This window comes from Spermophilus citellus, assembly GCF_964194105.1.
Source record: "Spermophilus citellus genome assembly, chromosome: 4".
In the NCBI taxonomy this organism is placed as follows: Eukaryota; Metazoa; Chordata; class Mammalia; order Rodentia; family Sciuridae; genus Spermophilus; species Spermophilus citellus.
The window spans coordinates 52,062,375-52,087,311 of record NC_138185.1 but is presented as its reverse complement, the minus strand read 5'-3'; the positions used below and the strand labels follow the sequence as shown (position 1 = coordinate 52,087,311).

The 24,937-nt window shown below is 39.2% G+C and overlaps 1 protein-coding gene across 1 annotated transcript in view; it reads right to left on the bottom strand.

Moving 5' to 3' along the window:
- TRPM1 (transient receptor potential cation channel subfamily M member 1) overlaps positions 1-24,937 on the bottom strand; it is a gene marked incomplete at both ends in the record, with an annotated part of 139,166 nt that overhangs the window by 47,258 nt on the left and 66,971 nt on the right. The window contains 9 exons of the mRNA XM_081291346.1: positions 245-415; positions 11,798-11,898; positions 12,738-12,810; positions 13,625-13,748; positions 14,187-14,361; positions 17,450-17,621; positions 18,563-18,687; positions 19,734-19,947; positions 21,236-21,431. Coding sequence (XP_081147472.1) covers positions 245-415; positions 11,798-11,898; positions 12,738-12,810; positions 13,625-13,748; positions 14,187-14,361; positions 17,450-17,621; positions 18,563-18,687; positions 19,734-19,947; positions 21,236-21,431 — 1,351 coding nt within the window. The remainder of the gene's footprint in view (positions 1-244; positions 416-11,797; positions 11,899-12,737; positions 12,811-13,624; positions 13,749-14,186; positions 14,362-17,449; positions 17,622-18,562; positions 18,688-19,733; positions 19,948-21,235; positions 21,432-24,937) is intronic.

Below are 24,937 nucleotides of genomic sequence, written 5' to 3'. Positions count from 1 at the left end.
TTTCTTTCCAAAGCAGAAAAGTGTGGTGTATTGGACAGCTGACATCTGCATCACAGTGAGCATGTCATTTCTGTTGAAATATTGACATATTCCCATCAATCATTTCCCTCTGCCTTCTGGGACTCTGGGCCCTCACAGGATTAAAACAAAGGCGACAAGAACTGTCCCTACCACTGGAGAAGTAAGGTGATGCCAACTCAATCTCCTGGATCCCAAAAATCAAGAGCAAGGACTTTCCACAAACCCAGTTCAGCAGCTCGATCTTCCGGGGGTCAGTTTCTTCCTCTACTTCCTCTTTTGCTTTCCCTTTCTTTTTGCCTTTTCCTTTTCCTCTCCCCTTGGTGGTAGCTGTTGGTGGCTTCTTCTCCTTCTCTGTGGCTTTAGTATCCACTGGAGGGGCCAGACTTCCAAGGGGCTGCAGTTCACAGCAAGCAGAGTTGGAAAAAGGTATTAAGGCTGACCCTTGTCCTATATCAAGCATCCTGACCACCCCACCTGTGTATGATCAAACACACACACAGAGTATGCCCACTCACACATGGCACATGTGCACACACAAACTCACAAAACCTACATGTATGAAGGCAGCATACATGTGCATAGTCATATACACTCACATATATACACAGTGCATTCCCATGCATACAGCAAACATACACACATCCCACACACTGCACTCATGAACATGTGCATGAGTGCGAACATGTACATGATTGCAAACATGTATATACACCTGTGTACACACTTACACAACCAATTGTGGCAGGCCTTGTTATTTGATGGAGATGGTCCTGATTGTGAACCACTGTTGCTCACGTGCACTAATGCATACTTGGTTTGATGCAATGGTTTTGTGTGTTTGAAGTGGCTGACATATTTGACTGACATGTATTTTTACACAAAGAAAAGGGTGCTTAGAATTAAGTTCAAAGGCACTGAAGAGATGTTACCATGGTTGACTAATGATAGAACCTGATAGTGAAGGGGCCAGAGACAATGGATATAACTGCAGATGTTTGTCAGGATATAAACATGAACCAGAGCACTTATTGATTGGGTAAAGAAACTTTTCCAGGTGTTATGGAGCTGTATGCAATGTGGTGTTAGACTGGAGACATCAAGGGCACAGAGTGCTCTAGACTCAAGGGAACAGAGGGAGAACAGAAGTGGGACTGTCACCCTGACCTTGCTCCTGGCTATGTGAGAAACCTGGGATTATGTCCTGGTGCAGAGTCAGCATTTGAAGAACTTTGATTCTCCTGATTATGTCCTCACCTGCTTTCTCCTCCAACTAAACTCTTCTGGTGAGTTTTTTGCCCATGGACGTCCTCTCCCTCTTTATTCTTTCCTCCACTTGCTCCACTGTTCTTCCCTGTCTGTCCACTTTGACTTTGGTCACTGATGACTGTGCTTGTGTCTAGCATTTCCTGTCCTCCTTGTGCTGGGTTTTCAGAGCATCTGGCTCTACCACCTGCTTCCTTGCTGAGTCTCTTCCCTTGATTTCCTGAGCTCCACAGGCTCCCGGCTTTCCTCTTTCTTGTTTGGCCATTGATTCACAGTGGCAAAGTTCTTCTGGTTTTTGTCTTCAATCCCTTTCCCTTTCACTCTACTCTGTCCCTTGGTGACCTCATTGACCACACCACCAGCCATCATTTATTTGTAAACAACCTATCCTGTCTAGATACAGTCCCTCCCTCCCCAGAGTTTCTGCTGCCTACTTGTCATCTCTACTTGCATGTCTCATAGACTCTTCAAGTTTGTTTAAGCCAAATTTCTGTTGCTTTTATAGAAAAGTGCTTGAAGCTAGATACTTAATAAAAGAAAAGTGGTTTATTTTAGCTTGTAGCTTTGAAGGTTGAAAGTCCGAATACCATGGCACTAGCTTTTTTTGATGGCCCCTCCGGCTGCATTACATCATGGTAGATGGCACTACAGTGGGAGTGCTTGCTAGTGGTACCAATCATAGGCAAATCAGGAAGCTGGAGACTGGGGGAAGATCCAGTCTGTTTCTAATTATAACAATCTGGTTTAACAGGAGCTAATCTGGGCCCTGCAAGAACCACATTGGTCCTCTTGGATAGAAATGCTTCTGTGATTCAATTACCTTGAAATAGGACCCTATAGATACCTAATTACTGCCACACCAGGGCAACTTCTAGCACATGAAGTTATGGGGGACGAATCTTATTCAAAACAGAGCAAAGCTTACCATGTACAAGACCACACTCAGGAGACCTCCCCTCCAACCTGTTCCCCTTTCAGTGGCCCTCATTTCAGTCATGTGGCACCATAATTTAGCAATTGTAAATTATGGTAATTATGGTAAAATTCTGTGCAAGTCAGAAAACTGTCAGTCATTGCTGACTTCTTGCTTCTTCCTTACTGCCCTTCTCATGATTAATCTATGCAAAGATGAAACATGCTAAATGCTGCTCGATTCTGTCCAATTTTGTCTTTTTCTCTGCCTCTGCTCTAGTCCTAAGAGCTATCTTTCACCTGACTTACTCTAATAGACCCTTAACAGGACCCTGCATATCTGCTATTGCACCTACCCAGTGCATTTTCCAGAGAGATCCTTAAATATATAAAAGGAAGCACATAATGTTCCTACTTGAAATTCCTAAGTAGTATGAAGTAGTAGAGATTACATCATGGGAAGTGTGTGTGCATTTGTGTAGCTTCTGGTCAACACAGAGATGTGGATGAAAGAGTATCTTAACTGTTGTCATGTAAGTAAGACTATCATGGTCTTGAGTAAAAAGTGACACAGCATTTAACAAATGGTGCTAGGAGAGTGGATATGCACAGGCACAAGAATGAAGTTGGAGCATTGTCTTACACCATAAACAAATATCAAATAATAATTCAAAATGAATAAGAGACCTCAACATAAAAGCTAAAACTACAAATCTCTTAGAAGAAAACGCAGGGCAAAACCATGCAATATTGGGCTTGATTTGAATATGACACCAAAGGCAGAAAAGGAAAATTAAACAAATTGGACCTCACAAAAAAAATTTGAGTTTTGTGTATCGAAAATACTATCAACGGGGGCTGTGGACGTAGCTCAGTGAGAGAGTGCTTGCCTTGCGTACACGAGGCCCTGGATTCTATCTCCTGCACTACAACAAACAAAACGACAACAAAACCTCACTATCAACTAGGTCATCCCACAAATGAGAGAATATATTTATACATTATGTATATGATAAAGGATTAATATCCAGAATATATAAAAACTCTTAAAATTCACCATCAACAAAAACTCATCCAATTAAAAAATAGGCAAAGAACTTGACTAGCTATTTCTTCAAAGAAGATATACGAATGTCTAATAAAATGCTTAATATCAGTAAATATTAGGGAAATGCAAATTGTTAAGAGCCATAGCCAAGTAGAATGATGCATGGCATTTTTGGTTGAAAGCAAGCCATTGAGATGATATGATTATGTTAAGATCTGCATTCTTATGGATATTAGACCCCTGCTGTCCACCTCGGTCTGCTAAGGGACTCCTGGAGAGTTCCCATTGGTTGGGGAAGTGCGGTAGGAGGGAATTCCGGAGGAGGGACTTCCTGTTGGGGTCCTGGAGAACGCTGCGAGTGTCTGTCGGCAGTTTTTTCCCCTGGGAGCGTTAGGGGCATTGGCGGCAGTTTCAAAAAAAAAGTTTGTTCCTGCTTGAGTGGCTGGTGATTTTGTGCCCAGCCAGACTGCGGCAGCAAATTTAAATCACCTTACACCCATTAGGAGGACTATTTTAAAAAACAAACAAACAAAAAAACAACAATAATTGGTAGGAAAGTCAAGAAACTGGAACCCTTGTGCACTGTGGTGAAAAAGTAAAATGTACAGTTGCTATGAAAAAGAATATTCCTCAAAAATTTAAACATAGAAGCTTGACATGATGGCACATGCCTATAATCCCCAGCTACCAGAGAAGCTGAGGCAGGAGGATTACAATCCCAGCCTGGGAAACTCAGCAAAACTTTGTCTCAAAACAACAATTCAAAAAGGCCTGGGTACTGTAGCTCAGTAGTAGAGCACTTGCCTAGCTTGTGTGGAGCCCTGGGTTCTAACTCCAGTACTGGGGATGGAGGGAGAAAAAAAATAAACATAGAATGGCCATATGACTCATGAATTCTGCTTTTGGGTATGTACTCAAAAGAAATGAAAGCAGGTACTCAAAGAAATATTTATACACCCATGTTCATAGCTGAATTATTCACAATAGCCATAATATAGAAGTAACACAACTGTCCAACAAAGTAAACTGTGGTATATATGCAAAGTAGAACATTTTTCAGTCTTAAAACAGAAGGAAATTCTGACACACACTACAACATGGATGAACCCTGAGGACACTATGCCAAGGAAAATAAACCAGTTACAAAAAAACAAATTACTGTGTGAATTTTCACTTATCTAGATAGAGTACTAAAGTTCACAACAGAAAGTAGAATGTTTGTCGCCAGGGAATAATGGTGAAAATAAAGAGTTATTTTTTAATAGGTTTTGCAAGATGAAAAGTTTCTAGAGTTGGATGTGGCTGATGGCTGCATAGCAATATAAATGTACTTAATACTACTGAACTGTCACTTAAAATAACTAATATGGTAAATTTTATCAGGTGTATTTTATTATGACAAAAAAATTGGAAAAAGGAAACAAAAATAATATCAATAGAAAGAAACAAAGAGGAAAGACTAAAAGGAAAAGCAAAAGTTTCCATTCACCATATTGTGAAGACATTCAAGGAACCTTGCAGAGAGTTTACATGGGAAGAAACCGAGGCTTCTATCCAACAGCCAACGTCAATGTGCCAGCCATTGTGACCTGCACTGGAAGTGAGACCTCCAGCCCCAGTCTAGCCTTCAGATGACTGCTGCCCCAGCCTACAGCTGGACTACAATCTCATGAGAGCTCCTGAACCACAATTACCCAGCTAAGTCACTCCCAAATTCCTGACCCTCAGAAACAATAAATGTTTATTGTTGTTTAAAAAGGAAAAGCCCTGAAGTGAATCTCCAAGCCCTGAGATCTTATTTGTAGGACTCTGCAGTGCACAGATGCTAGCCAGCTTGTAGCCTACCCTGAGTTATTCTTTTATCATTCTGCATTCCAGCCACCCTGGCCTTTTTCCTTCTTTCTTATTTTCTTGAAAATGCCTGGGGCTCTTCCTTGTCCTAGCCTGTTCTCATGCCCTTCCCTCTGCATGAAAGGTGCTCACCCCTCACTTCCAGCATTTATTCACCTGTTGGTTCTCAGTATTCATTCATTTGTTTCCCCAGAGAGCCCTTCCCTGGTGCCTCAATACAAAGTAGCCCCCTTCCAACACCAGATTTGCTCTTGTGCAGTGTTATGCTTTGGATGTGAGGTGTCTCAATACAAAGTAGCCCCCTTCCAACACCCAAAAGCTCATGTGTAAGACAATGTAAGAAGGTTTGAAGGAGAAATGATTGGGTACAGCCTTAACATAATCAGTGAATTAATCCCTGATGGAATTAACTGAATGGTAACTGGAGACAGATGGGGTTCGCCTGGAGGAAGTAGTTCATTGGAGGTGTGGCTGTAGAGTATATATATATATATATATATATATATATTCTATATGGAGAGTGGAATTTTCTCTGTTTTCTGATTATCATGTGAGCTACTTCCCTCCGCCACATTCTTCTGCCCTGATGTTCTGTCTCACCTCGAGCCCCGAGGAATGGAGCCAACTGTTTATGAATGGAGACCTCTGAAATTGTGAGCTTTCAAATAAACTTTTCCTCCTCTACAATTGTTCTGGTCTGCTCCTTTAGTCACAGCAGTGAAGAAGCTGACTAAAAATGCAGCATGCATTTTCAATGTCAACACTCGCTACAATTTGTAATCCAATATTTATTTGATTACCTGTTTCACATCTTCCTCCCGCTTCTTGCCCATTCCCCACCCTCAAGTCAGTCCCAAGATCCTGTGGAGAGTTCAATAAGGGCTGTAGCAGGTCAGTTTTATTCACCCTTGAGTCTGCAGCATCTGGAACAAAGACCTGACACACAAGAAGTAGTCAACCAACATTTGCTAAGCAAATGAATGAGTGAAAATGTGGAATTTTTTTAAACACAAGTTTGATTTGCCTCAAGAAAATGAAAGAAGAGATTGGTTCCACCATTTGCTGCTGCTGAGCAAATGAGAATCATCAGAATCCCTTTTCTCTGTGGCTTTCGACTTTGCTATTGAGGAGAGTGAAAAGACGGAAAAGATGTGGTCAGGCATTGGAAGAGAGTTCCCTGGTACTCAGGTAAGTTCACCTTCTCTGCCTTCATGGGTCATGTCCAGGATTTTGAAAGCACAGTTGTAACCTTAAGGAGTAGCTTTGAGTCTGGGCCAGCAGAGCTTTGAGTTCTGAGGAGGGGTTTCAGGGGCTTCTAGGAGGAAGGTGGCTTATAGAATGAACTGAGCTTGTTGCTCATCTGTTTTAGATGTTGAGACTGAGTACTAGGTATCACTTTTAGAAATGGCTCTTCCAACAAAAATAACTTGTAAGTGAAGCTTCTAGAGGAATCTCAAAGAATAAGAGGGATAGACTGGAAAGAGAGACAGGCTGCTTAAGTCATTTCTTTAGTCCTGAGGAAAGTACAAAGGAAGATATAATTAGAATTTTAAATATCTTGACAGGCTATCATGATGGAATGAATCTAGCAAGCTTAAATACAACATCACTATCTGATCCAAGAACAGCTAACTCCAGGATGAAGGACATGTGGATTAGTAGGTGGTATACATGAGAAAATTCTTTGGATTTTCTGCAGATAAAACTTAAATTGTGTGAAAAGATGGTATGTTTCTATATTTCCCAAAGTGTAGAGACAGCACAAGGCAGGTGACCGTCCTCAGGGCTGTAGGTGAGAATGCACCTAACACAGAGTGTTAAATTGTGAATGCCATACTTTAAAAAGAATGTGAGATGGCATAAACCACATCCAGAGAGAGAAATTACTCCTTTACAACCTCAAATATGGGTTGAACAATCACTTGCTAGAGATATTGTCTATAATATTTTTTTCTTATTTTTTAATGTTCATGGAACCTTTGTGATGTCTCTTCCTTCATTTCTGATATTACTAATTTGAGTCTTTTCTCTTTTTTTCTTAATTAGCCTGGATAGAAATTTATTAATTTCACTGATCTTTTAATAAAACTAATATTTTTATTTTGTTGATTTCCTCAATTGGTTTTCTATTTTTAATGTTGTTAATTTCTACTCAAATTTTTGTTATTTATTTTCTTCTGCTTGCTTTGCATTTAATTTACTCTTCTTTCAATTTCTTTAGGTGGAAACTTTCTTCTTTTCTGATATGTAAGTGCTAGAAATTTCCCTCAAACCAAACCTGCTTTTTCTGCATCTTGCAAACTTTGATAAGTTGCACTTACATTTTTATTTAATTCAAAATATTTAAAAATTTCTCTTTGGAATTCTTTGACATGTGTACTATTTAAAAGTCTCTTGAGCAAACTTAGGGGAAAAAATCACTTAACTTCTTGGGTCTCATCCCCCCAAACTATAAAATGAAGATATTTAGAGCTGCTTCAGAATTGGGAGGGTGAATCCAGTAATGTTCAAATACATGGGATAAAACTCAGTGTATGACTCAAACATAATCAGTAGATGTTATCAATAATTATGAAAGCTAGAATCTCTTATCTTAGTTTTTATAATTACCTGATATCTTTTATATTAGTTTTTATAATTTGAGTTCATAGTTCTATCAGGGCAGGCCTCATGTCCACAAGTGGAAATAATTCTTGTCCTGAAAAGTCAGAAGATATTTCTTCATGTTCCCCAAACCTCAGAGAGGGTGACTAAAAAGTTTGTAGATTTTGTCTTTAAAGTGTCCAGCAGTCATGATGTTTCCAGACCTCCCTCTTTTTTGCTCAGACCAAGTGTAACTTTTTTCCTTCAATAATTGTTAACCCAATTTTTTATGATTCAATATAAATACATAAAAATCTTTATTATTTGTATTTACCAAACATTTCTCTCTCTTTGTTGTTATGTTTAAAATCATGTTTTGACAAAGGGCTTTATTGGGGCACCTTTCATTTTATTTTTATTTATTTACCAGTGACAAATGACATACATATGGCATACATGTGATGTTTTCATAGATGTACACACTGTAGAATGATTAGATCAAGCTGATTAACGTACCTCTTACTTCACATACTTATTACACTTTAGTGATGAAAAATTTTAAATCTACTCTCTCAGCAATTTTCAAATATACTATATATTATTATTAATTATAGACACCATGCTGTACAATAGATCTCCAGAACTGATTTCTCCATATAACTGAAACTGTATACTATTTGGCCAGGATCTCCCTATCCCTCACACTCTCACCCCTAGTAACCACCATTATACTCTCAGTAAGCTTTTATTTTTGCATTAAATAATAGAAGATAGGAAATGAAGAAATTTGACTAGTAAAGTGCAACAAATCAGTCCAGGATTGGTTTGTTGTGTTGGAATTCTTAAGTCCTTCCTACCACAAACTGTTATATTAAGAGTACACATCATTCCTAGGTGGGGAATTCCATTTCAATCCCCTCAGGGATGAGAAAAGCCCTGTTAGCAAAATAGGCTCCCCTACTAACTCAGCAATCCCATCCCCCATTCTGAAACATGACTAGGTAACCAAGGGTCTACAACACTTAAGAGAGTGATATCTGAAGCCAACAGCAGTGCAATAGACTTCAAGAGCATCCAGGGCAGCTGGGTTTGAAATCATAGGATTTGAAAGATTCTCTAAGAAGAAATGAACAGTAATGATGAAGACAATAGAAAAATCTTAATGATGTGAAGGCAAATTAAGAAGATAAAAAGAGAATTAATTAGAAATGCAAAGAAAAACCAGAACTGCCTTTCCTTATCTTTGAGTTCAAGTTTACTGTGAGGTTCAGTAGTGAACAATCTTTCAGCAATCAGGACAATGTAAAATCTGTTGGTTTCTCCATTTTTAGAGGCCATGTATGAAAGCTCCATGAGCAAGATATTGACAGAACTTTTAATAATAATTAAAGAATGGTTTGTAAACATTATTGGCCACATAAATAGCAAGGCTGATTGCATTAGGAAGGCTGATGGTATAAGGAGAAATAAAAAGTTGATTTCCTCATTTTACAAAATGAGAGTCTGAAACTGATGAAACAAGTGGAGGGTGTCATGTATTCTTTACCTTTATAAACGTGACCAGTGAAACAATTAAACAGGTAGCTGTCAAATCCAGGAGGAGCAGGGAGAGGTGGAAGAAGTGCAAGAGAGTTTCGTCCTTCTATTTCCAAATGAAGAATTGGCGGATATGTCTACATGTGTAATTAATCAAGAAACAATGATAAAACGTATTTTGTCGATGTACACAAGCAACTGCCAGGAAACAGTAGAGACAGTTAAATTATTTGGGAGGTGGGACAGGGAACCTTCTGCTTGTGATTGTATGCTCATTTTCATTATTTGATTTTAAAACCATATTTATATATTAACTGAAAAATAGAAAGTGAAGAATACCAAGTCTTATTAAAGTAGCATTAGAAAGATGGCTGGAAAACATTTAACACTAATAATATTGAGTGGGGAAAAAAGTTATAAAACAAACACAGTATTGTGGATTTTCTAGTTCTATGGTGGGGGCATGAACAATTGCTTGACTGAGTTTTATATACTTTCTTCAGATTACTTGTTGCCTTTGTCTTGAGAGGATCAGATGCAGGCAGTCAAGTTAGGTCAGGCAGGTCCATTTTTCTAGAGTTAATCACCAAGTGCTCCGACTGATCCCTGGTTAGCTCTTTCTATAATTGGAAAACATAGTTCTTCCTCTCTCTCTGTAGATGACCTGGAAAGCTGCTTTTAAAAATAATAAAGTGGGGCTGGGGATGTGGCTCAAGCGGTAGCGCGCTTGCCTGGCATGCACGGGGTGCTGGGTTTGATCCTCAGCACCACATAAAAATAAAATAAAGATGTTATGTCCACCGAAAAAAAACTAAAAAATAAATATTAAAAAATTCTCTCTCTCAAAAATAATAATAATAATAATAATAAAGCAAAGATACTGGATGGGGGGGATATTCCTCCTAAACAGAAAGTCTCAAGACATTCTTGAGTATCAAGCCCTTCCTTTGCAATTCATACTGGAATCTCCTAAGTTCTCTGCCACAGCATTCTGTCTCATAGCCACTCAAGAAATAATTCATTTTGCTTTGAATTCCTTTACCAAGAGTTGAGAAACCAAAATATTAGAAAGAAATTAAAGTGTTTAAGGTATCATAACATTTTTCTTAATTTAGGTAATTCAATAAGCAACATGCACAAACACCCCTTTTCCCAACACCTTATTTAACAGACTTATTCATAAATTGTTCATTCCAGTTTGATAAAAAGTTGTTATAAAAAGTGAAGTGCATTTGAACAGCAAAATTCTAGGCATGTTTTGAGAAATATGATTTTTAAAAAGCCTGACATGAATCCTCTAAATACCCTACCCTCATGTGTAAGGAGGAGAGTCCTTTCCAAACCAAAATTCACTCTGAAACCAAATCTGAAGAACAGATCAAAGAAGCTGCTTTGACTAAAGAAATAAGAGGCCCAGAACTACTCATCACACGGCCATTATTTACACACATACACACACACATCCCACCCATATGTACACGTACACAAAATCAATATATATGTATGTTTATATGTATGCATTTATTTATTTAAAATCAGCTTTTTTTTTAGTTGTAGATGAACAAATCCCTTTATTTTATTTGTTTATTTTTATGTAGTGCTGGGGATTGATCCCAGTGCCTTACATATGCTAGGCAAGTGCTCTACCACTGATCTACAACCCCAGCCCCTGTATGCATTTATATACATATATACATATATTCATATATATGTATCTCCACTTTTAACATTCACAGCCACACACAAAATATCCCCCAACCATGTACACTCCACCATACACAGCTTGTCCCATATCACATCACACACACATATTGTACTTTCCAACTACCCCATACTCTGTCTCTCCTCACTATACATCTCCACAATCATAAACAAACAAAATATCCCCCAACCTCACACACACTATACCACCCATGGCCCATACATTATTCACTAATTCATCATAATATCACATAGACACCCCCTTATGCACATGACATATCCACAACTTATCTCACACACAGACATTCCTTCACATATTACACATCATCCATGCTAAACCCCCACCCCCATACTTTACACACGCATACACAGACATCACACACTAAACTGCATATGCATCACACCACACATCACACCTCCACACATCCCACACATATGTGGCATACAATAATTAAACCACACCACAAACACTAAAAATGCTACACAGAAAGACCACATACACAACTCACACACATAGTTCTCTAGGCCTCCAGGGTTTCATGAAACATAATTGAAAAATCAATGCCATGGTTGGAAGTATTGTATTTAATTTTAATGAGCTATTCTCTCTTCCTTTTTTCATTTTTAAAAGGGTAAAGACCCACTTTGACCAACAATGATAAAATATTTTTTGGTCAGTTTTCCCAAAGAATTAGTGCTCATAGCTCTTAATTCATTTTTGTTCTTTGAAGTTAAATAGCACCTAATAATCTTAGTGATCATCCATCAGATCATTAGAAACCCCAGATTATTTCCTGAGATCCATGTCACAAAGGGGAATGTACTAATATCATCTTTACAAAGTCACAATAAATGATATGGATTGAAAACACTTAGTTTCACCGGCCAATGGGGCCCAAAGACAAAGATCTGACTTCGTGCTATGTCAACACGGTTCCAAGCCAGTGCCAAGCTCAGCTGATCTGGAGCCGATGCATTGGTTCCTGGAAAGGCAAGAAGTAAGAGTGATTTTTCACTCCATGCCTGGCATCACCTGGGTTAGGCAGGTGCTGGGCAGTGAGCAGATGCTCCCTTTGGAACTAACTGCTGCCTTTGTTTTCACTCCTGATTACTACTAAGGCCCAGGCTAAGCACTCTACATTCTCTAAGAGCTTCCTGAGAAGAAGGTGGAGCCAATCTCTTCCCATGCCAGCTCTGTATCATCTCCATGGGAGGAACAGAGGAGGAATCTAGTAACTCAAGAGATCATCTGCAAAAGGGCAGGGACTTTGGGATTGCCCAGATATCTGCCAGGCCAGGCCAAGGGGCAACACCCCCTTCAAGGGGTTGGCCCACATGAAGACCAGTGTGGCACTGTCAGGCAGCCAGCCCACAGTGACCCCCTTCTCACGGCCCCAGTCTAGCTGAGAGGCAGGGAAGAAGTATGCATCCCAGAGTAGAAGCTGCCTCACAAGTGCCTATTCCAAGCCTGTCATTATAGGCAGGATAGGGAAATTGAACAGAGCCCTGCAGAATGCAGTGATGCAAAGGAACCCCAGTTCATGTTTACACTGTGAATAGAAGCCCTCAATGGACCAGTTACAAATGGAAATGGTTTTGACTTCAGCCCACCATGGTCCATGGGCACCTACAGACCCCTGCTCTTCAGAAACCCATTTGGAGTCTTATTCTAGTGTGGTTTTGTGCTGAGATTACTCCAGGCAGCATAGCTGGCTCAGAGTTCTGAAACCAACAGACACAATCCCCAGGTAGAGAAGAGAGAGATGGCCCCAGGACAGCCTGGCATTGAAAGGACAGGAATCACCGTTTCCTGAGAGCTCACCTTTGAGCAGCGCAGTTAAAATTGCCATCTCCACGTCCTGCTGACCCTCCGAACCCATTCTAAACACAGTGACCTGAAAATAAGTGCATTGTGAAGATAGTTAAAGTGAGAGAGAGAGTTGAAAACAAGAGTCAGGGTAGAGGTGCTTTTTTTAAAAAAAAAAAAAAAAAAAAAAAAAAAAAAAAAAAAAACAACCACAGAGACTGATGTGTGATGAGATGATTCAGAGAACTGAACAATTTCAAACCAAGTCTTTTTGATTTCCAGGAGTTACAACTTTGCTCTTACTGACTGTGAATGCTTGCCTGGATTCTGATTTTATCATTTATGTGATCTGCTCCAACCCTTGAGAAGGGGAAGCCATTCAGGGTTTACACTCCAATATCCAAATAGCCACCTGAGATGATAAAAGCATATCTAATCTAATAGGACATATTTATAGGAAATTTTTAAATTAAAAAATTTAAAGATGCCTTCTTATTTGCACAAGGAGTCCTCATTTCCTATGAACACAGGAAGTAAGAAGTGGGAAACAATTATGACATTTGGAAAGTGAAATGATTTCAACTTTGTAAGCACATCTAAGGGTGTTATATGCTGTTCTCCCCCAAGTCTTTAAATCTGATTCATATTTTGAAACACTAAGCTGTGTGATGCAACCTCATATTTGCTAACGTCTGAAAGCACCTGGGACCCGCCGCTGTGTGAGCTTGTTCTGCTTCCATCACGTGGACACAACCATCAATTTAGTGTGGATTTGTAAACTGCCTCTTGGAAGAGGCTGAACTAAAATATGAACAACTCCATCAAGCACACATGGGCAGAATTAGAAAAGGAAACATAATTCTCTCTGTGGAGATTGATGGAAATAAATTCAAGACACTTACGAGTTCTTTCTTCTTCATGCACTCCATTATAATTGCAAACAGCTGATGTGATTGTGTCTTACTGTAATTAAATGTTTTCTGAATGGTAACTAGAAGCTGATCCCTGAGGGACTCATTTATTATCCTGTTCAAAGGAAATGCAAAAGAGAACAAAACAAAGCAAGTTCAACTCATTTTTTAATCAATCAGACATCTCTATATTCATCTGTTATTTTTTATTTGAAACTATTGGAGGAGGGTATCTCTGCATAGAAGACAAAAAAAAAAAAGTCACCATGGTCAAAAAATGCATTCACACTTGTCTTAAATTCCAGCCTTGTTGTAAACCTTATAAGGAAAATGAAGTTGGAAAGGAGAGTATTCTGCCAGAGAGAGAATTCTGTCAGAAACAAGATGCTCCTGACAGCTCCCTCGCATGCTGACCTTGGGAATGGGAGAGGAGATCTAGCAAATCTTCCTCAGTTAAGCATTTTTGGAATGTCTAAGCAGATCACTTCAGATGTTCTCTTTGGCCTAACAAGGCATTAAGAACCCACCCTTCATCACACATCAGAAATCCTACCCTCCTTCTTCACAGTACTTGTGTGCAAAGGACAAAATATCCGAGGCTCGTCCACTGCCATCACAGACCACCACAGGGACTGGAGGGTCTTCTCGGAGGTATTCCAAGACAATGGAAACCACGTTAGGGCCCCCTTCCACCACGAGGCCCACGACTGGCACACCCTGCCCCAGTCCTGCAACACAAACCACATTCACTGTTTGGACCGATGTTTAGCAGTCTCATTTTAATTCCTGAAACATGGTGAAGAGTACAAATTTTTCAACTTGACAGATGCTCCAGGTGGCATTAGTATTTACCCTGAGGTGGAAAGGAATTCAGGCACATCATGATTGTTTTCATTTTTGCATTCAAACCTTGTATTATGGTCTCACTGGAAAACCCAGAAACTCAAAAATCCTAAACTTTCTGACTCCCCTGTGGTTGAACTCCATGTATAACTCACCTGGCATACAGGTGAGCCCTGAGAAGCACTGGACTATGCTCTGCCCTCTCTGTCCTGCCCTAGGGGTCTGAAATTCCCACCTGACTGGCTTTCCCTTAAAGAATGAAGCAGTGAAAGGGGGTCTAGGCCAGAAACAGGAGAGCTCACTTCAGTCCCTGGTCTTTCCCAAAGTAGTCTTAAATAAAAAAATAAAAAGTTGGGGATATTGCTCAGTGGTTAAACACCCCTGGGTTCAATCCCCAGTACAAACCAAAACTAAAACAAAAACAAACACAAAACAAAAACACCCTTGGGCCAATTACCAAACCACCATGAGACTTAGATGACCATTTGTAAAAGGTGAATAATTACTAAGACCCCCTTCTCTCTTGAAGGAGCAAGAGATCTAAAATGGAAGAAAATCTTTGGCTATCAAAGTATATTGCAAACTTTAAGTAGCATGTAAATATGGTATGTTGCTGTTATTTTTTTCTGCCTTCAGTGCCTACAATAAGGTAGTCCAGGCTGAGCAACCCTAATCTGAAAATCTGAAAGCCCATAAGGAGAATGTTTCAACTTTCAGATTTTGGAATTTTGGATGAGGTATGCTCACCTAGTCTCTGCAAGTATTCCCAAATCTGAAAACTCTGAAATCTGAAACAATTCAGGTCCAGAGAATTTCAGATTAGGGATAATCAACCCATAAATGATCTTAGAAACAAACCCACTGACTACTATTAGCCCATCGATTAAAGGATTATTCCCTGAGTATTCCTTCTCCCTTAAAAAAAATCAGATAATAGGATTCTCTAAGAACACAATAGTTGCATGCTAATAACTTGTAAAACCAGCAGAATGGGCTCTAGGAAGCAGGAAGTGACAGGGGATTCTAGGAAGCTGGAATTCTGAGTGAGTGGATAGTGACAAATATGCCTTCTACACAATGTTCAAAGAACTGACCAGGACTGATTATACAGTTGTCCCTCAGTGGTTCCAGGACTTGCCCCTTGTGAATACCAAAATCTGAGGCTACTCAAGTCCTTTGTATAAGATGTTGTACTATCGTATCAAAACTACACAAATCTCCCATACACTTTAAATCATTGTTAGTTGACTTACAATACCTAATACAATGCAAATACTATGTAAATAATTATTATCCTGTATTGGTTAGGGAATAATGATAAGGGGGAAAAAGGCTGTACATGTGCAGTAAAGATGCAGTTTTTACTCCTGAATATTTCCCATCTGCAGTTGTTCAAATCCCTGGAGGCAGGGCCCAGGGATATGCAGGGCTGGCTGTACTCTGAGACTATTTCACCAGATGTCTGTTAATGATGGGAATTAATTGATTAACATTAGCAAACAACAACTAAGAAAAGTATCCTTGGTGCCACAGTTCTCAAGAGCTTCACATAAAATCTTCTAGCACAGGTTATGAGAAGATTTGAGAGTTTCAAGTAGGTGAAGTCAGAGTTTGTGGTTTGCTTTCACAGTGCATTTCTATGTCAGGGATGCTTAAATAGTTTGAGATATTTTTCTGTCTTGTACATGAATAATTACAGTTAGGTTCATTTCAGCAAATAAGCATTGAAAGTCTGTTTTATACCAAGTCCTAAAAAAGAGATACTGGAAAATGGATTGAGATGGCATAAACTCTGCCCTTGAGATTTCCAACCCAAGCTAGGATTGGGGTTTTAAAGCTTCAGTAATATGGTGGCCAAATCACCTTCTTTTCTAGAAAAATAATAGAACTGGTTCTTCTTGGCTTAGGCTGGACTTCCTGAAGCTGCATGCTGTGGGAGGTGACGAGTGAGCACCCCTTTGCTGTCCCTGCCCCACTCAAAGCCCTAGGCAAAGGATGACAAAGGGAAGCCCACAAGTCACATGATCAAGTGAAGTTGGGCAACGTGAAAACTTTCAGGTCCAGAAAAATTTAAAATGTTAAGAGCAAAAACCAGTTCAACCAATTTATCCATCAAGATCTGTTGCTCAGAAACCTACAAGTTTTTGTAGTAGGTCATCACCATTCTAACCACTTAAGCAGTATCACAATCCTTTAAATTATGCTCTACAACGATCATTTAACAGGCCTAGGTTGCCTTGCACAAAAAACTCACCAGTTATGGTAAAAACAAAATATTCTTTAGGATCCTTTAGCAATTGTTTGACAGTAAGGATTGTTGGGAAGAGGGGCATGTCCAAAAAGAGTACACCAGTTATTTTAATTCTAACCAGTTCTTATTGTTTCATCTGGTTGGATTAATTTCTTTTATCTCTAGTTTGAGCTCCGATGTCTCCCAGCAGTGACTATTCCCCCTCGGGATGTGCACCTGAACCAGCAAGGATGATGAAGCAAATGGCCCTTGCAGCCCTCTCTAATAGGTCTTCCCTTCTGGTCATCTTAGTCTGGGTGAGATACTCAGAGTTATAGAGATATTTAATAACGTTTAACACTTATTATTTGATGTAAGAAATCATACTAGATCTTTGAGTGAGAATTGCTTTTTTCCTGTTAAAGCATTTAAAAAATAATGACAGTAATTACAGGGAAAAAGAACCACAGGGCAACATGATGAGTGCTGCCATCACCATGACAACAACAGCAAGGTTGTTTCTTGCACCAACATGTGAACTTGGAGCAAAACATCACATGGAGCTCAGTGAATTCATGTTGGCAGGTGGCTAAGACATAAGGTCTAAATAAGTCATTTTCTATTGATCTAGCAAGAATCAAGGTTAAAGCTTTCAATAGCCTTGGGCAATTTCCTTCTCAGCTTGGTTTTCATGATCGTGGTGTCAGTCCAGGGGTGGTACTGTGGTCTTGGCTAGAACTTACTTGTGTTAATCTTCTGCAGAGAGATGTGCTTTTCCAGCTGCCTCCGCAGCTTCACCTCAGCACCATATTTGCCCAGGGTGCCATTATCAGCCAGGATGAAGTGAGTGTGAGAGTTGTTGAGCACAGAGAGCTTACTCAGAGGGTTGGACATGGTCTGGTACACTCTTGTTACCTGACAAAATGCACAACATGGATCAGAGCTGCAGAACTTTAATATTAAGACTAATGGGGAAACAAATGGAATACACGTGCTTGTAATGACTACACTTAAACCCATTCTCACTTCTATATCCTACTTATGAAAGGTTTTTTTTCCAATTGCTCTATTAAGACAGCAAAAACAATTGTATACCTAGCTATTTATTACAGAATAATGAAAATTCATCTTAACACAAAATCCTGAACACAAATGTATTTGGAAGCTTCATTCATAATTGACCCACTGCAATGACCCAGATGTCTTTCAACAGATAAATAGCCAAACCATCTGTGATAAGTCCATACCTTAAACTAGCACTCAGCAATAACAAGGAAGGAACTATTTTTTAAGATATTTTTAGTTATAGATGGACCCAATACTTTTATTTTTATTTATTTATATGTGGTGCTGAGGATTGAACCCAGAGCCTCACACATGCCAGGCAAGAGCTCTACAACTGAGCCACACCCAGCCAAGGAAGGAACTATTGATACATATGACAATCTGGAGGAATGTTATGCAGAGTGGAAAAAAAAATTTCCAAAGGTTTTATACTGTATTATCCCATTTATGTAATATTCTTGAACTGATAAAATTACAGAGATGTGTGGTACATTAGTGGTTGCCAGGAGATAAGGAGGAAGTGGAGGTGGGAAGGAATTAGATATAGATATTAAAGGGCAACAGAAGGGATCCTTGTGTTGATGGAAATGTTCTGTACCTTAACTGTATGTCACTGTCCTGACTGTGATGTTGTACTATTGCTTTGCAAGATGCAAAACCTGGAGGAATGGGCAAAAGGTGGATGGGAGCTTTCTTTTTTGTTTCCTACAACTGCATGTGAATCTATAATTATCGAAAAATACAGACTTCAGTTTTTAAAAATTGTCAATGTCTTCAGAGAACACACTTACATCCTTTCCAACCAGGTCTTCCTTATTCTCCACCATGCCCCATGGAGCAATTCCTATAGCACAGACCCGGCCTCTGGACTTGGAGGAATGATCTTTCAAGGCATCCCCCACATGGCTGATGACACCTGTGAGCAGCCATGAGTCACATTTTAGTCACTTCTACTTCCCCTCACATCACACCACCAGTCATGAACTTCAGAGACAACTTCTATGAACTCCTACGTTCCCTGTGGAACAGGGATGAATGAGACATAGTTCTCTTTATCAGAGCTTATACTAACTGCTAGTCCTGCTTTCTGTCCTTGAAAAGGGAAAACAAAAACAAACCAAAGCAACTGGTCAGTGACTTACTGTACATGTTTCTAAAACCTAAAGATGAATGTCACTGGGGTCTTTTTTGTCAGTCCTTGACTGTATTCAGCTAAAGGTGAGAACCAGACCACCTGGCATGTTTCTTAACCTTTCTATGCCTCAGTTTACTGTACTGTGAACTGGAGAAAGGATTTTTGAACAGTATAATTGAAGATGATGCTCACCCAGGGCTCAGTTCAAGGAAATTTGCATAGTAGGTGACCCAGAGATATTACTATTGTTACTATTATTATTGTGTAGTTTGGATCTTGAATGTCCCCCAAAGACCCATGTGTTGAAGGCTTGGTCCTTGACTTGGCGCTGTTGGAAAGTGGTGGGAACTTTAAGAGGTGGGGCCTAGTGTACAGTCTTTAGGCCACTGGGGATGTGCCCTTAAGGGGATTGCAGGACTCCAGTCTCTTCCTCTCTTTTTTGTTGCTGGTCTTGATGTTTTCGTATTCCCACCATGAATTGAACCTATACGCTATCACTGGATCAAAACAATGGAGCCAACTAACTGTGGACTAAAACATCTAAAACTGTAAACCAAAATAAACTTTTTCCCTTTTTTAGTTGATTGTTTCAGGCATTTGTTGTAGTGATGGAAAGCTAACAGAATTATGACATTTGCTGTTTAAACAAAATGCATCATACCAAAATTTTTTTTTTAAATCTATGGAATAAAGACTTCACTTTTGTCACAATTAACATCAAGATGCAACATATTTTGTCTTCTGACCATTATTACTAGGAAGCTTTTGGGGGTCCACAGTGAGTTCTGGGTATGTACATTTACAGTGAAGGAAGGGCCTGCTCTTACCAGTGCTGACGCCCCCTGTGAAGATCCAGGCCCCTGTGGTCATGGCGGCCTTGATCAGACCTTTCCCAAACACCTGCTTCAGCTTGGGCTGCATCTCAAAGTTCTGGAGACCACCATGCACGGATATTAAGAGCTTGGGGAGTTCCAGCTGCCAGTCTTTCACCATGAGATGAAGCAGGGAATCTGGCTTGGTGTCATAGGATACACGGATATACTGTAAAAGAGTGTGCGATGCTCAGCACCTGTTCTTGGTTTTGCTTCTCGGGTCAGAGGGGGTGCAGGGTTATTGCTCATGTCCAAGTAGGAGTTGTCTGTCTTGTCTCTCTCTCTGTGTGTCCCAGAGACCCCTGTGTGGGTCTGTAGCTGAGTGACTAAAGGCAACTTTGGGAGGAGTTGTCAGGGTTAATGAATAAAAATACAGGATACTCAATACGGTGGTCCAAATATTTGTCTTTCCCCAACATGCATATATTGAAACTTTATCCCCAATGAAAATATTAATAGATTAACTTACAGGAGGTGACTAACCCACCTCCTAAAGGCTAATGAATAATGCCCTGAGGTCCAAGGGAGTTTGTTTACTCCTTCTTTCTTGTGAGTATCTATGAAGCAGAGGGTGAGACTTTACTAGACACTAAATCTGCTGACACCTTCATCTTGGACTTCTTAGCTTCTAGAACTGTGAGCAATAAATTTCTGTTGTTTATAAATTACCCAGTCTAAAATATTTAGTTATAGCAACTGAACAGACTAATTCACTCAGTTAAATTTGAATTTTAGATGAATAATGAAAAATATTTTAATACAATATTTCTACTAAATGCAATACAGCATGCAATATTTAGGACATACTTGTATTAAAAAATAATATGTTTCTTTTCTGAAATTTAAACTGAGTATCCTTTATTTTATCTGGCAATAATAACCTTGGAAGAATTAATTCCAAAGCTAGCTTAGCTAGAACAATGATCCAAGAAGTTGGACAAGGATATTATTGAATGAGTGGGAAAGGAGATCGTGGTCCCACATCTGAATATAACCACCCCCTCAAGGTGAAGGAGTTAATTATCAGAGACCTTAGTCTTTATAAGCTGCTTCTTCATGTCTTGCTAATATGTAGAGTGTCCCTATTCCAGAAGACCCTGTATTGTGATATTTGGAATACATCTGAATTTTATTTGAGTGATGATTTCAGACTAGTGAAATAAAATGAAATTTCAAAAATGGTCTGACTGGGCACATGGAGTATTATTCCAAATTGACTGAAAGAACACACGCCTGGAATCTCTGAGAAACTGCATGTTCTGTACAATGATGTCCAGTCTCCAAGTCTCGTTGCTAAAAATCCATGGGCACAGATAAATTCCTTGGCTTTGTAGTGAAATATCTAGGAGGAACTGAACCACACAACCCATGAAGGTATCTGTAGCTGGGAGTTGGGGGACAGGCTCCTGATGAAAGCTGTGGTTCCCATGGCATCATGTCCGAATGCCCCCCCTTACCATGGCTTTATTGAAGTATCCGCCACCCTGAAATTCAAGAATCCCATAGGAATCTGTTGGGTAGCTCTGGGTGTGTTTGCTGACAGACCATTTTTCTGGCTGAGTCTCTGCCTGTTTGTTCTCCTCTTCATTTTTGCTGGGTGTTGCACTAGGCAGAGGGGGGATATGCTGGTTGATTAGTTGACCACAGCAACACCTGGAAAAAAAAAAAGCAAAGAAAGGTCTTTTACTTGTCATTTCTGTTTTTTTTTTTTTTTTTCCAGTACCGGTGATTAACCCCGGAGCACTCTATTTTTTATTTTGAGACAGGTCTTGCTCAGTGGCCCAGGGCTGGTCTTCAACTTGTTATCCTCCCAAGTCACTGGGATTACAGGAGTGTGTCACCATGCTGGGTAAAGCAGAGTCTTTCAGAAAACATTTTTTTCCTTTCCCTTCTAGTAGCAAAAGTAAATTAACCTGATTAGGTGAGTTGGGCCCGATCAGAGGTATTTATTCAGATAGATAATCCATGCTTATCTATTCATATACTATTCTATTTATATTGGATGACTACCCTTCCTTGCTGGACATATTTTAAATATTTTTTAAGAGAGAGAGAGAGAGAGAGAGAGAGAGAGAGAGAGAGAGAGAGAGAGAGAGAGAGAGAGAGTTTTTTAATATTTATTTTTTAGTTTTTGGCAGATATAACATCTTTGTTTGTGGTGCTGAGGATCGAACCCAGGCCGCACGCATGCCAGGCGAGTGCGCTACCGCTTGAGCCACATCCTCAGCCCTTTAAATATTTTTGATGTCTTGATGACATTCATATGAGCTAAACATGCTGGACATTAATAAATATTCTGTGATGTAATGCAATCATGTCCTCTGAACATAGGATTGACCTTCCAGAACTTAGTAAAACATTTCTCTACCGGGTAATATTGGAAGTATTCCAATAAGTACCAGAATGTCTTTTCCTGCCCTGAGCAGCTGTGCCATTGGGCAATAACCTACCCTGGCTTCAGGGATCTCATTCTATAGTATCTCTCCATGACTCAGCCAGCCTTGTGTGCTCTCATGGTGTTCTCTTTTCCAGCTTTCTCCGTCCAAGATCCTTATTCTTGTGTAGCTTCCTTTCCTAGCAGCCTAGCTTAGGGTTTCCTTTGTCACTCAGTCACTTTCAGCTGCCACATATTTATGTGAACTAGATCCACCAAAACTTGAAATGTCTGCTTGGAAGAACAGCAGAATTCCAAGCAGTAGCCTGGAGTGATGTCTTGCTGCAGATGGGACCCAGGGGTAAGTGACATGGGAAAGAAGGGAGGGGAGGTCTGCTTCTGGGATGAGGAACTTCCTGAGGGTAGTCATGCACACCAGCAAGTGGGTGGGGGAGCCAGGGACTGGGAGATCTGGGGAGACATGGGCTTGGGACAAGAGAGGATGTCTTTATTGGACGATATGTGTGAGCAATGTGCACGTGCTCTCTGTACTCATGCTGGCAGCCTTGGAATTTTCTTACTGTCCTTCTGGATAATTCATTAGTGGCATGAGCCACCATTCCAGGTTTCCTTAGGGAAATGTCTATTCTTTCTATTCCTCCCTTTCTCCTTCCCTCCCTGTCTCTCTTTCCTCCTTTCCCTCACCTTTCTCCTTTCTTCCCTTTCTCCCTCCCCCTCACCTTTCCTCCTTTCCTCCCCACCCCTTCCCAACCTTCCCTTCCTTGTAAACTGTGTGTGTGCATGCGGGGGGGGGGGGGGGGGGACTGGCGATTGAACCCAGGGGCACTCTACCACTGAGGCACTGTCTCTTATTTTTTGAAATAGAGCCTCATTAAGTTGCCCAGGTTAACCTTGAACTTGCAATCATCCTGTGTCAGCCTCCCGAATTGCAAGGATTACAGGCATGTATCACCACTCCCAGCAAAATAAAGCTTTATTGATGTATAATTCATATACCACACAATTTGCTCATTTAAAGAGTATGATTTAATGGATTTTAGTATTGACAGATATGTTCAATCACCACCACAATTTTAGAACATTTTCAGCTTGTACATTTTGAAAATCTCCATTCCACTTGAACATCTATCTACTTTTTATCCACAACTACATGTCAACTTCCCTCCCACAGACATCATTAACCACAAATCTACTTTTGGTCTTTGTACATTACATACATCTATCTCTGCAGATTTCTACATATTTCATATAAGTAGAGTCATATAAGATGAAGTTTTTGTGGAGAGAGGGCTTCTTTCATTTAGCATGCTTTCAAGATTCATCCATGTTGAAGCACATGTCAGTACTTATTCCCTTTTGTGGTTGAATAATATTCCAATATAGATGGATAAACTTTTTATCGTACTTTGAGGGACATCTGAGTTGTTTTAACTTTTTGGCCACCATGAATAATGCTGCTATGAACATTTATATACAGGTTTTTGTGGGAACGCATACTTTTTCTTCTACTAGGAGTGGAAATACTGGATCATATGGTTACATTATGCTTAATAATTTGAAGATCCACCACGCAGGTTAAAAGGACTGTACCACTGTGTATCTTAACTAGTAGTGTATGAGGCTTCTGATTTCTTCATACCCTCTCTGGAACTGTTGATTATTTGACATTTTTATTCTAGCTCTCTTACCAGGTGTGCAGTAGGATTTCATTGTTGTTTTGATTTGCATTTCCCTCATGAATAATGATGTTAAGTATCTCATATCTTTTTTGGTTATCTGAATATCTTCCTTAGAGAAATGTCTATTCAGAGTCTTTGCCATTCAACTTGAACATTCCACATGAACATTTTTAAGTTCCATTTGAAAAACTTGGGTTATTTACCTATTTTATCATTGAATTGTAAGAATTCTTTGTATTTCCTGGATATAAATTCCTTACGTAAGTGTGCACACACATGTGATATATATATATATATATATATATATATATATATATATATATATATTTGATATATATCAAAGTTATATATATATATATGATATATTCATATATATCAAAGTTTATATATTATATTTTTATGACTATATGTATTTTTATTTATTATATATAAATATATATAATAAATATATATTTATATACAAAAATATATAAAAGTTGTTTCCACTATTCTGGGTTCTTTACAATTATGTGTGAACCTTACACTTGGATTGTTAGTTTCTACAAAGAAATTAATTGAGATTCTAACAGGAATTGAGTTAAATCTGTGTATCATTTGGACAGCATTGCCACTTTAACCATGATACATCTTCCAATCTGTTAACATTTTTTGTTTCCACAATTAGTTAAGTCTCTATTAATTTCGTTAAATAATGTTTTGCACTTTTTGTATCAGTATAGTATTGGCCTCATGGAACTTGCTGGAAAATATACCCTTCTCTTTTATTTCTGAAAGAGTTTGTGAAGAATTGATCTTAACTCTTCCTACAATGGTTTTTAAAATTCAGCAGAGAAGTCACCAGAACCTGTGCTTTATTGATTACTAGTCAACTACCAGCAAGGAGTTTTGGTTGTTGTTGTTTATTACTAATCCTCTATCTCTATCTATTATAAGTCTAATCAGATTGTGTATTTCTTCTTGTGTTAGTTTTGGTCTTTTTAGGAATTTGTGCATTTCATGAAAATTATCCAATTCATTGGTGTACAAATCATAATATTCCTTGTACTCCTTTTTGTTTGTATAAAATTGGTAGTGATGTCTCACCT